General features: G+C 35.9%; 2 protein-coding genes across 2 annotated transcripts; one reads left to right on the top strand and one right to left on the bottom strand.

Moving 5' to 3' along the window:
• Positions 1 to 1,269: 1,269 nt before the first annotated feature.
• Positions 1,270 to 1,695, bottom strand: LOC138898278 (secreted RxLR effector protein 78-like). Its single transcript, XM_070184338.1, has one exon. It carries the CDS (start codon positions 1,693 to 1,695, stop codon positions 1,270 to 1,272), a length of 426 nt encoding a protein of 141 aa, XP_070040439.1.
• Positions 1,696 to 10,661: 8,966 nt separating this feature from the next.
• On the top strand, positions 10,662 to 12,781 carry LOC104118833 (uncharacterized). Its single transcript, XM_009630195.2, has 3 exons — positions 10,662 to 11,053; positions 11,332 to 11,524; positions 12,617 to 12,781. Exons 1-3 carry the CDS (start codon positions 10,662 to 10,664, stop codon positions 12,779 to 12,781), a joined length of 750 nt encoding a protein of 249 aa, XP_009628490.2.
• The last annotated feature ends 1,665 nt before the right edge of the window (positions 12,782 to 14,446 follow it).

Below are 14,446 nucleotides of genomic sequence, written 5' to 3'. Positions count from 1 at the left end.
CCGAGTGCGCAATGTCATACACGAGTGGATACAAAGTGATATGAGATATATGTTTCAAGCTAAATCAATCTCGCACTATAAGGAATAAATTAAGTGGAATTATTCCTAAACTCTGTAGCCTCTGGAAGATAAGTACAGACGTCTTTGTACTGATCCTTCAGACTCTACTAAGCTTGCTCGTGACTCATGAGACCTAGGTAACCTAGTGCTCTGATACCAACTATCACGACAAGAAATTCTCACCTTCGGGACCTTGATGGCGCCTAACATTTCACTTGCTAGGCAACAACAACAACGACAACAATAACTAACCCAGTTTGATCCCAACAGGTGGGGTTTGGGGAGGGTAGTCTGTACTTAGACCTTACCCCTACCTAATGCAGGTAGAGAGGCTGTTTCCAATAGACCCTCGGCTCGGGAAGGGCAAGAATAAGAAGAGGAAACCAAGGAAGGAAGAAAGATGGAAGAGAAAAGAAAAAGGGAGAGATAAAGGATTACTAGTACCCAATAATAGCAACAGGAAAATACAATACCCGAGGAGAACAAAACCACATAACGTAATAAAAATCTAAGAATATGAAGAGACATGCATGCTACTAAGACTATCGGTGAACAACTATAAACTACCCACTAACCTTCTACCTTAATCCTCGACCTCCACACCCTCCTATCAAGGGTTATGTCCTCAGTGAGCTGAAGCAACGCCATGTCCTGCCTAATCACCTCTCCCCAGTACTTCTTAGGCCTACCTAGACCTCTTCTCAAACTCTCCATGGCCAACCTCTTACACCTCCTAACAGGAGTATCAATGCTTCTTCTCTTAACATGTCCAAACCATCTCAGCCTCGACTCCCGCATCTTGTCCTCCACGGAGGCTACTCCCACTCTACTCCGGATAGCTTCAGTCTTAATCCTATCTCTCCTGGTACACCCACACATCCATCTCAACATCCTCATCTCTGCTACTCTCATCTTCTACACGTGGGAGTTCTTGACTGGCCAACACTCAGCCCCATACAACATAGCTGGTCAAACCACCACTCGATAAAACTTACCCTTAAGTTTTAGCGACACATTCCTATCACACAAAATACTGGAAGCGAGCCTCCACTTCATCCATCCCGCTCCGATGCGATGCACGACATCTTCGTCAATGTCCCCGTTACCCTGGATAATAGGCCCGAGATACTTAAAACTCGCTCTCTTGGGGATAAATTGAGCATCAAGCTTAACCTCTACGTTTGCATCATGGGTCCCGTCTCTGAATTTTCACTCCAAGTATTCTGTCTTGGTTCTACTCAGTTTGAAACCTTTAGACTCCAAGGTCTGTCTCCAAACCTCCAACCTCGCGTTAACTCCGCTACACGTTTCGTCAATCAACACTATATCATCGGCAAATAGCATGCACCAAGGCACCTCCCCTTGGATGTGACGCGACAGTACATCCATCGCCAAGGCAAACAAAAATGAGCTAAGAGCCAATCCCTGGTGCAACCCCATCACCATAGGGAAATTCTCCGAGTCACCACCCACAGTCCTCACCCGAGTCTTAGCATCACCATACATATCCTTAATCACCCTAATGTATGCTACCGGAACACCGCTAACCTCGAAACATCTCCACATGACTTCCCTCATAACTTTATCGTATGCTTTCTCAAGGTCAATAAACACCATATGCAAATCCTTCTTCATTTCCTTGTACTACTCCACTAATCTCCTTACCAGATGAATCGCTTCTGTAGTTGAACGCCCCGACATGACTCCAAACCGATTCTCGCAAATAGACACGCACCTCCTCACCCTGGCCTCCACCATCATCTCCCAAACCTTCATTGTGTGACTCAACAACTTGATACCCCTATAATTATTGCAATTTTGGATATCACCCTTGTTCTTGTAAAGCGGAATCATGGTACTCCACCTCCATTCTTCGAGCATCTTCTTTGTCTTAAAAATAACATTAAACAGCCCAGTGAGCCACTCCAAACCTGCCCGCCCCGCGCTCTTCCAAAATTCCATCGGGATTTCGTTTGGCCCCATCGCTCTTCCCCTGCACATCTTACGCATCGCCCCTTCCACCTCCTCTACCATAATCCGCCTACAATACCCAAAATCCCGCCGACTCTCGGAGTGCTCCAACTCACCCAGCACAATGCGTCCCCCTCCTCATTCAACAGTTTATGGAAGTATGTATGCCATCTTCTCCTAATGAGTGCCTCGTCCATCAACAAGCAACGTTAAAATATAATTAGCCATTTTAACAAAAATTTTAAATTAATTAATAACAAGAAAAAAAAATACAGAAATAAAGTCTAAAATAAAATGAATAATCCATAATAATCGCGATATCTAAATACCATCCCAGAACTGGAGTCGCAAGTGCACGAGCTTCTAGAATAATACAAATAAAGTTCTGAATAAAATTCAAGTTGTTTGAAATATAATACACAACTAAGATAATATAGAAAGGGACTTCAGAACTGCGAACGTTGTGCAATTATACCTCAAGTCTCCACTGGTAGCTGTATACGGGAAGATCTATAGTACGCCGCTGGGACCAACCCCGAAATCTACACAAGAAGTGCAGAGTGTAGTATCTGTATAACCGACCCCATGTACTGGTAAGTGTAGAGCCTAACCTCGACGAAGTAGTGACGAGGCTAAGGCAGGTCGCTTACATTAATCTGTACACAGTAATAATAATAATAACGGAAATATTAGTAAGACCATTAAATAATATTAATAATTGAAGTCAATTCAGTAGTCACAATCCCTCAACTTGTTTCCATTTCGGCGTGTAACCTGTTCCAACAATATAAACATTAAATAAATCTGTTGCGGTGCGCAACCCGATCCCCCAATATAAACTTTTGATAAATCTGTTGCGGCGTGCAACTCGATCCCCCAGTATAAACTTTAAATAAATATGTTGCGGCGCACAACCTGATCCCCTAATATAAACTTTTAATAAATCTGTTGCGGCGTACAACCCGATCCCCCAATATGAACTTTAAATAAATCTGTTGCGCGTGCAACCCGATCCCCCATATATATATATATATACACAACTCTTCAATGTAATAGAAATACTCCAATAAATACCATGTTCAATGAGAAACTATTAAGCATCAAGGCATACAATAATTATAATTTAATTATGAAACAAACAATGACAAGTAGTAATTAATTGAGGAAGTCAGGGAGAAAATAGGTTGTTTAATATTTAATATGCTAAATGTCAAATAGCAATTACACATAAATCAAATAAGCATGGAACAATTATTGCAGAAATTCAAGAATTAATATTTGACAAGGAATATAAGTGAAATAATTATTATAACAATTAATTTGTGTCTTAAAACAATTTAAGATGTTTAAATAATTAAGCAAACAATTAATTTGACAAAGTATAGGCACCCTTCACCTTGCCTATACATTGTTACACATGAAATTCACATAGAAAATAATTCAAAGGTTTTATTCCCTCAAGTCAAGGATAACCACGATACTTACCTCGTTTTACAACCAAATTTAAGAATCCAATAAACCTTTGGCTCGCGAATTCGTGTATGAAATTCTCAAATCTAGTCATAAACAATTTAATATATTCAATACAAATCGTAGGAATTAATTCCATACGAATTTACTAATTTTTCAGATTAAAATCCGAAATTTATTTTTAAAATCGACAGTGGGGCTCACGTCTCGAATCTCGAAAAAACTCACAAAAATCCGAATACCCGTTTCGATATGAGTTTAACCATACAAAAATTATCGAATTCCGACATCGGATTGCCTTTCAAATCCTCAATTAAAGTATTGTTTGAAGATTTCTACCATTTTCAATCCAATCTTTACCCATTTGAACTCAACAATCCTCTCATAACCTTATTGGTACAAGTATGTATAACTAATACTCTCACATGTAAGAATGACACTCACAATCACCGATCTTTACCCAAGCTCGAAATTGAAGAATAGGGGTTAGAACCTTACCTCTTGGGTGAAGAACTTGTGATAATTCCTTGTTGGATTTCAAAGTTTGGACAAGATTTTTTATGAACAAAGCACTTGAGCTTCTTCCTCTATCTAAAACACTCTCACTTCTCTCTAAAATTATCAGATAATTGTCCCAAAATAAGCCCCATAGCCTATTTATCAAAATGGGGTCGAGTTATGAAAATAAAAAAATTAACCTTTTGAAATCGGGTCTACGGTCGCATAATGGACCGCAAAATGGGTATGCGGACCACACAATGGTCCCAAAAATTAGTGCCCAGAACTGGGCTATTCTGGTCCATTCTGCGACCAGTTTGCGATCGCAGAAGCAGTTTCGCGATCGCATAACTATTCTGCGATCGCAGAATTGGTTGCAAAATCGCATTTTTCCATCCTTTGGTAATAACTTCTTGTAGGAGTGTCCAAATGACGAACGGTTTATGATAAGTAGATTATCACATAATTCCTTATATAATAGTGTATATGCCCGTTCAAAGTTGTGTCTTGTACGTACCCATTTGAAACTTTAGTCTATTATGAAATTTTCCAACTTGACTTAGACTTAGGCCTCTCCTTAGACCTCACATCACTTATAATATGCCTCGTACACTTGTTATCATATCCAATTGATATCCATAATATTAATATTCCTCAAATGAGAAGTAGAGTCCGCCCCCAAACACATAACATAACTTATCTTTTCTTTCACCCAATTCAATTTCCCGAATTGTTTTACTAACTCCCACAATTTCCAAAACTTTCGCCAGAGTTTCCTTTGTAACTGGGCCTATCCACCTGCCAGAGAATCCCATAAATCAATCCTAATAACACATACATAATCCAATCAATGTAGCACAACATGAAAACAATACTGACAGTGGCATCATAAGCAATATATTACTAGAAAAGGAACACCATTAATATCAACTATTCAGGTGAGACGTAACTCATAGCAGGTAAGCTCTCAACATCTTTATATAACACATAAATAACCGTTTAAATTAAAGATGATATTTTTGGGTCATCACACCTTATTATTCGATTATTTTATTATTATTAAACTCATCATTTAGTATTCTTCTCGGTTTAGGAGAGGTATTACCGTTCAATTATATTTGTTCTACCTTTTCCTTCTGAATGAGTACTAGTTTTATTGTATGTGTGTTATATGTGTTCCCATATCATGATTAAATATTAATTATTAAATATTAACATAAATATATATTTAATAATATATTTGAATTATAAAATAAACTTTTTTTGAAATATGAATATTTCTAAAAATTGGTGAATGTTGATCATATTTATGGAGTTTGATAGAAGAAGGAATCTTATGTTGCAGAAGTTCTTGAATGCCTTATTGTAATTTTAGAAACCTAGATGGACTTGTATGAGATAGTTTAGCTAGAGTTTGTAGTTTAGCTAGAGTTACTTGAGGCAAATTATATTCTTAGTTGAAAGAAGTGTAAAAATTTGCAAGACCATTTATTCACTTAAGAATTAGCCCTACTGGAAACCTTCTTTTGCCATAGCAGCTGCTCTCAAACTTGTACGGTGCCATTGCCACTGCCTGAACATCCCAATCCTTACTTCTTTGGTCCTTCAAAAAGAAGTATGCATTTGGTTCTAAAATTTGTTGAATAATGACAAATTTCGTGTAATCCGGGATTAGTTGATCCTTTTTTTATTTGAAACTATGAGTGATCCTCTGTACCAGACCCGGGCTATTCTCTTATGAGTAGTTCCGGAACTAATGGTTACAGTACAAATTTGCTTAGCTTCGAATGTATTTTACGCATCTTTATTCACTTTCTTTGCTAACACCTGTTGCAGTTTAATTCATGAGTTTATTTTTTAACTAATACAGAGAGAGAAAGAGAGTGTCGTTGAGATGAAAAAATGTTGAGCTAAGTGCTAGCAGGGGATGTTTCATTTATTTTCCCGATGAGCTCAAGAAATACTTTAAAGTTCTAGCGCGTGCACCTATGAATGTACTTGCAAAATTTTCTAGCAATGTTTCTTTCCGCTAAATAATGAAATTGCTTACCAAGGAACTAACGGGAGATAAATGTAACAGATCATTTTGTGTTTCCCTTGCACTCTTATATGATAGAAATCAAATATATTGTTATATATATGGCTCAAAGTTTATGGTTCTACTTCTACGGTTCTACCTATTGAAACTGCAACTTCAAATAGTAGCTTATGGACCTTTACTGTTCGTGGAACTAATGTTTTGCATTTCTATTGGGGGATTTGCAGTCGTACCCTATATTTATGCCACCTTTTAATCTATACCCTATTTTTAAAAATTATTAATTTGGTAGCCATCTGACAAAAAATCGTAATAATATGACAATTACACACCTGACAAAAGATATAAAATGACCTCCTCCTCTCCTCTCAACAACTTTATAAAAAAATGAGAAACTTGTCGAGATTCATCTTCAGAATCACACTTGCATGAAGTTGTTTCACCTTGAAACTAAAACTTCATGCTAATGTAGCATGAAGTTGTTTCATGTTGAAGCTAAACTTCATGCTAATATAGCATGAAGTTGTTTTACATTGAAGCTAAAACTTCATGCTAATCCATGCTGAAGTTATTTATCCTGCAGTCTACAGTTTTGTCATGAATTTTATCCGAAATTTCAGTCTAAACATGCTGAAGTTATTTAGTTCATTTGCTAAAACTTCAGACTAAACATGCTGAAGTTATTTAGTTCATTTGCTAAAACTTCAGACTAAACATGCTGAAGTTATTTAGTTCATTTACTAAAACTTCAGACTAAACATGCTTAAGTTATTTAGTTCATTTGCTAAAACTTCAGACTAAACATGCTTAAGGTTTTTAGTTCATTTGCTAAAACTTCGGACTAAACTTGCTTAAATTTTTTAGTTCATTTGCTAAAACTTAAGACTAAACATGCTTAAGTTTTTATCTTGCAGTATGTAATTTTCTAAAGAGTTTTTGCTAATGCATGCTGAAATTATTTAGTTCATTTGCTAAAATTTCAGACAAAACATGGTGAAGTTATTTAGTTCATTTGTTAAAATTTCAGACTAAACATGCTGAAGTTTTTTAGTTCATTTGCTAAAACTTCAGACTAAATATGCTTATGTTTTTGTCTTGCAGTATGTAATTTTCTAAAGAGTTTTTGTTAATGCATGCTAAAGTTATTTAGTTCATTTGCTAAAACTTCAGCATAAACATGCTTAACTTTTTGTCCTGCAGTTTGTCAATAGTCTTTTATTAAAGAAGGGCAAAATCATCTTTTTAAAATACTTTTAACAAAAAAAAATAGGTACGGATGCAAACGAAAAAATAAAACGGGTATAAGTAGAGAACATGACCCTCTACATGTCTATTAGCTCAGTTGAAATTTTTTATATTACTTACTGGGACTTCAATATAATTGACATATATTATATTTTTGAAAGTAAAGGGATCGCATGTGACTACTATTTCAAAATTTCACGTGGATTAAATATTCTGAGGGCCTAAGGGATTGCTGATTAAATATTCTGAGGGCCTAAGGGATTGCTAAGTAGGGTCTCCCAGTTGTTTATTAAATTGTGCTGTGAAGAACAAATTATCAGCTTGTACTAATTTTTTATGTACACTTATGTAAATAATGCAACTTCCTTTTATTATTTCAAAGATTTTTCTATTCAAGTTGCAAACTAAATGACAAGCAAAAATAGCTATCGGAATGGTTATATTCAGCTGTTCTATTGTTTTCTCCTTCCGCAGTGAATCTAACTGACAATTGTTTTCAGACATGTCCGTCAAGAACAATATTAAGAAGATACTACCTTACCCGACATCAATAATAATAATATTGGAAACAAGTGAAGATTGTTATTTTCAAACCAGAAAATAGTAATTGAAAGTTACAACGGAAACAACGTGACCCACCAACAAAAAATAATAAGATAGGAAATAACATAACCATGAATAACCTACTCCCTAACCACTTGGAATAGTACTCACATGCATGCTTTAATATCCTTTATAAATAGCAGAAGATGATCGGTCATCCGCCACACCAACTGATCTTCATTCACCACAAATCAAACAATCTTTTCATATACACTTGCGACAAGTAGTGTTTAGTTATGGAGTTGATAGTGGTTCTCTTGCCAATGACGGTTCTTTGCACCCCTGAGTTACTACTGATTAGACCCAATATCAAGTTACGATAGTTGTACTTCAGTGACCTCCCACCTTTTGTACCATGAATACCCGCTACACCGATACTCATGAACTATTCTATATCCACGGCCTTTGGCCTGCAACTGTTTGAGAAGTAAGCTTAACCTGCCAATGTCGTGAGCAAGCCCAACTTTCTAGTCTTTTTGGTCTTCAGTTGGAGGTGAAAAGGTAGCATTTTAAAACATGGTTGATGGTTAGCCAAATCAAGCCACGAAGTATACAGATTTAGATTAGTTACGACACTTAATCTGAATGATGATTAGTTAATAAATAAATTATAGTGAGAAACTGATCATCTCATTCATTCAAGACCACTGTATCAATAATAACTTCACGTAGGAAAGACATTGCAATTCTTATATTATCTCAATGTAAAGTTGGAAGAATGCAAATCTGCATGACTTAACTAATTAACTTTCCGTGCATTGAAACAATCGTTTTTTCTATGTTCTGACCCCTATAAGAAGAGGCAAATGCTCAAATATAATGCCATCATTGCATTATTACTTTGAGTACATTAATAGTATTGCTAACAAGTTATTATGGAGAGCTATTTGCTACTAATGATACTGATTTTGACGGCTATAATCCAAGAACTAGGTGTCAAGCAAGTTACCATTTTATGGAATACGTACTGAATTGACCCCAACATTCTGTGACATGCAATTGCAATCAGGGAAAACTCCATGCAAATCTGGTATTCCGGAACAATTGTTCATCCATGATCTTTGGACAAGTGATGCGAGAGCAAGAAGCTTGACATGTCCATGTCTCTCACCTAATCTCGAAGATCAGAAAATAGAGAATGTGGTAAGTGCTTGAAATTAGGAAGAGCTAGCTTGCATTATATAAACTTCCAAAATCTTATAAATACTTTAATTTGTTATGCTTTGCAGAGTTTATAGTAGTAGTAGTAGTAAAGGTTAATTCATGTTAATTAGAAATTAGCCATATATTTGCAATATATTACCCTTGTATATCGTTGTAAAAAATTTTGTTTACTAATATAGAAGTTTGAATAATTTAATTTAAAACTTTAAATTATTCTACTATTAAAAAGAAGACAATCTTTCTCTTTTGGTAAAGATTCCACATTTTTTTCTTCTTAATCTATAGACTTCATTATTATCTAAGCCGAAAAATGATAAAATATATTATTAAAAAGTTTTGGGACCTCAAAATTTGGGGCCTAATTAAAGGCTTTACTAGACTGGCAAGTTACCGCATTCTCTACCTTTTGCTTCACTGGGCCAAAGACCATGGATGAAGGAACTGTTTCTTAATACCAAAGATTTCAGTGACATCTCACAAAATGTATATATCGAGAACTACTTGGTGTTTATTTTACATACTGCATAAAAAATACATGTTGTCAAGGAGACAAGGACCCATACATTTTGTGAGATGTCATTGAGATCAGGAAATACTGCAAAGCTGGTATTAAAGAACGATTCTTCATTCATGGCTTGTGGCTATGTGATGCAAAAGGAAAAGCCTGACATGTTGATGTCTGCACCTAAATATGAAAACTAAAAAGTAAAGAATGTGGTAAGTGCTTGAAATTAAGACTAGCAATCGTGCGTACTGCTGTTATTTTTTGTACGTGCTATATATTGTTATTCTTCAAGAATTTGCCTCAAGTAACTGTAGCTAAACTACAAACTCTAGGTAAACTATCTCATACAAGTCCATCTAGGTTTCTAAAATTACAATAAGGCAATTCAAGAACTTCTGCAACATAAGATTCCTTCTTCTATTAAGCTGACAAATATGATCAACATTCACCAATTTTTAGAAATATTCATATTTTAAAATTTTTATTTTATAATTCAAATATATTACTACCTCCATTTTAATTTATGTGAACCTGTTTGACTGGGCACGGAGTTTACGAAAAAATGAAGACTTTTGGGATTTATGGTCCTAAACAAGTTCAGAAGGGGGCCAGAATATTTGTGTGGTTATAAAATCTTCTCATTAAGGGTAAAATTCTAAGTTTAAGCTAAATTATTTTCAAATTTAGAAAGGGATCATTCTTTTTGGAACAGACCAAAAAGAAAATAGGTTCACATAAACTGGAACAGAGTGAGTATTAAATATATATTTATGTTAATATTTAATCATGATATGGGAACACACATAACAGCATACACTAAAAGTAGTACTCATTCATAAGGAAAAGGTAGAGCAAATAGAATTGGACACTAATACCTCTCCTAAACCAAGAAGAATACTAAATGAGGAATTTAATGATAAAAATAATAATAATTCGAATAATAAGGCACTCCATCAGATGGTAGTATTTAAAATAAATAATTAGTGATGTCTAAAAGAATGGGGAATATATTATAGAGGAAGAACTGGTAACTCACTCCAACTAAACCTCTGCCTATTAGCAGAATCCATCTGCCCTTATCTCTCTTTCTCTGTCGCCGAAACTACTATGGCCACTAGCGGTAATGGTGGTCGGCCTTTCCCCGAGGATTTAGCAGTGGATATTCTACTCAAGTTGCCAGTAAAGACCTTGTTGGGATTCAAATGCGTCTGCAAGAACTTGTACGAGATAATGAAGAGCCATAAATTCATCAGAGAACACATGAATTGGAACAGCAAGAACAAATCCCCTCAAATCTTGATTTATGATCATAGTGCCCCGGATGATTCCCCTCCAATCACTTTTTTGGTTTCAGATGTTGGTGTACTTGAAAATCCACCTGATTATCTCCAGGGCTTTAGAGGTATGGCGTTCCTTTTAGGTTCCGTGGATGGCTTATTTTTGTGGATGGCAACATATTCAACTTCTCCTTGTCATTGTGGAATCCTGCCACCAGGGAAGTGAGGCCCCTTCCTACAGCCAACTTCAAGCTTCAACCATCTTTCAGACAAATCGACCGTCAGTTTAGGTTCGGATTAGACCCCATGACTAATGACTACAAGGTTGTTTGGTTTCAGTCCTTCTGGGATGACATCAGAAATCATAATATCCCTTGACAATATGCAGCAGTCTATTCTTATTCTAGGGATTCGTGAAGAATCATTAAACCTGCAAATCTCATACATAAATTCTGTGTAGAAGCCATTGGTACTGCTTATTTAAATGGAACTTATTATAGGTTGTTATGCGGCAGGGTTTGTACTTCTGATGATTGTAGCGTTCTTTCATTTGACTTTGGCAATGAGGTGTTTGTAGAGATTGGAGGGCCAGATGTTGGGTGCACTTTCAATCATTTCAATGTGAGGTTGGCATTGCTTGATGACTTCATTGCCCTCATGACCGTTGTTGAAGGATTTGTTTATGATATATGGGTAATGATCCAACTAGGTATTTGGAACAAATAATTTACCTTTCGATGCACTTCAAATATAAGGTCTTGGCATTCCAGAGCTCTCATTTTTGTAAATAAACGTTCCCGCCTATTCTCCTATGATGTTAGGATTCAGACGACGAGGAATCTCGGATTTCTTCATCCAGGCCTAGGGAGAGCCATTTGGAAAACCACAGATGGTTGTTCCGTTCATTTTTATAAGGAGAGCTTAGTAACAATTAAACGAGAGAATAGAGAGCCGAACCATTGAAGCTTACCTGACATATTTGACTCCTTGATTAAGTTTGATTTTTAACCATGAGGAGTACTACTACTCAGTGTTATGTTGATTTCCTATCTTATTATTGTTATTGGTGTGTCACGTTGTTTCAATTGTTTGGCCATTTGCCATGACATAATATCCATTATAACAAATTTGTGGTTTATGACATTTGCCATGACATAATATCCATTATAACAAATTTGTGGATCATGACATTTGCCATGACATAATATCCATTATTAGGCCAAGGATTTCTTGCTATAAATAGAGTAGTTTCTCCTCATTTATAAACACACGAATTCAAGAGCTTTTCACTCTTGTCTTTCTTTCTCCTCCTTTATTTCATTATAGAGTATTTTGTAAGAGAGTGAGTGTTGAAAAACACTTGTGTAAACCCTTTCTTTGGAGTGATCTTGTGAGGTTATTCTCTTGGGGTATTTGGGATTAATTAGAGTATTTACTCTAATTTTGTACTCTCTTTTGTACTCTTGTTGGTATGGTGAAATTGCTCCTCTCTGCTTGTGGATGTAGGTCATCTTGACCGAACCACGTTAAATTTGTGTCTTCTTTATATTCTTCAATTGCCGTTATTATCAACTTCCATTGTCTTTGTTATTGTCATTATACCGTTGTTTGGCTAAATTCTGCACTACCCGGGTTCCCGATCCTAACAAATTGGTATCAGAGCCGGATCTAACCGGGTTAGTTTAAATAGCCAAAATGACTCTAACAAAGTCTTATGTTGAGAAATTTGACCGAAGTGCAAACTTTGGAATGTGGCACTTAAAGATGGAAGCTATCCTAATTTAGGATGGCTTAGATTTGGCACTGCAAGGAAATGAGAAGATGCCGAATAAAATGACGGACGAGGAGTTTGTCGTCATAAACAAAAAGGCAAAAGCATGTATTATTTTAAATCTTTCAAATGAGGTTTTGCGTGAAGTTGCAGCAGAAAGCTCATCCAAAGGCATATGAGAAAAGCTTAAAACCCTATATATAAAAAGAATAGTAGAAAACAGACTTTACCTAAAGCAAAAACTCTACACTGTTCGTATGGCTGAAGGTACCTCTATACTTACTCATCTTGATACTTTTGATTCTCTTCTTATGGATTTAAGTAACATAGATGCTGAAATCAAAGATGAGGATCAAGCTGTGTTATTACTTGTTTCCTTACCCCAGTTGTTTAAACATATAAGAGATACTATGCTTTATGGAAAGGATAATATCTCTTATAAAGATATTAAATATATTTTGAAATCAAAAGAACAAATACATAGAGATATTACTAGGAAAACTAGTGGGAACCAAGGGGAAGGATTAATCATAAGAGGTAGATCCAATAAGAAAGATTCAAGTAGTGAGAAACCTAAATCAAGGTCAAAATCCAGATACAGAAATGTCATGTGCAAATATTGTCATAAGAAAGGTCATATTATTTCTGAATGCTTTAAATTGAAAAACAAAGAAAAGCATACAGAAAAGAAAAGTGAGTACAAAAATACTAACACTGCCGAAGCAAGTGTAGCTGCTGATGAGACTGAGGGAATTATTTTTTTAGCAACTAATAATAGTTTCAAATCTAACAATGAATGAATTTTAGATTCGGGTTGTTCTTATCATATGTGTCCAAGTCGAAATTTATTTATCACATATGAATCTATTGGAGGTGGAGTTGTCTTGATAGGCAACAATGCTGCCTGCAAATTTATTGAAAAAGGTACAGTTCGAATCAAAATGCACGATGGTGTGGTGAGAACTCTCACTGATGTTAGACATGTTCCTGACTTGAAGAAAAATCTCATCTCTTTGGGCACTCTAGAATCTCTTGGGTGCAAGTACACAGGTGAAGGTGGAGTTCTGAAAATTTCTCATGGTGCTCTTGTGATCATGAAAGCACGCAGATCTCGTACGTTGTATACTCTTTTGGGATATACTGTTACAGGTGCTGCTGCAGTTTCAATATCAGATAAATCAGATTCTGACATCACCAAATTGTGGCATATGCGATTGGGGCATATGAGTGAAAAAGGTCTTTCCATCCTCAGTAAAAGAGGTCTCTTATGTGGCCAAAGTACCGGAAATATGGAGTTCTGTGAACATTGTGTGTTCGGAAAGCAGAAAAGAGCCAGCTTCAAATATCCAGCGATTCATAGAACAAAAGGTACTTTAGATTATATTCATTCAGATCTTTGGGGTCCTTCACGTACCGCATCAAAAGGTGGTGCCAGGTATATGTTAACTTTCATTGATGATTATTCAAGGAAAGTTTGGGTTTATTTCCTGAAAAATAAAAGTGATGTTTTCTTAAATTTCAAACAATGGAAAGTTTTGATTGAGAAGCAAACATGAAAACAGGTTAAGCGGCTTAGAACAGATAATAGCTTGGAATTTTGTAATGATGAATTTAACAAATTTTGCAAGAATGAAGGAATTACTCGACATCGTACTGTGAGAATGACACCTCAGCAAAATGGTGTGGTAGAAAGGATGAATAGAACTCTTTTGGAAAGGGCTCGTTGCATGATTTCAAATGTTGGGTTGACAAACGCCTTTTGGGAAGAAGCTATCTCTACAGCTTGTTATATTGTCAACCGAGCTCCTTCTACACCTGTGAATTTTAAGACTCCAGAGAAAATA

Source organism: Nicotiana tomentosiformis, chromosome 8, assembly GCF_000390325.3.
Source record: "Nicotiana tomentosiformis chromosome 8, ASM39032v3, whole genome shotgun sequence".
Taxonomy (NCBI): Eukaryota; Viridiplantae; Streptophyta; class Magnoliopsida; order Solanales; family Solanaceae; genus Nicotiana; species Nicotiana tomentosiformis.
This window is presented reverse-complemented; position numbering and strand designations above follow the sequence as displayed.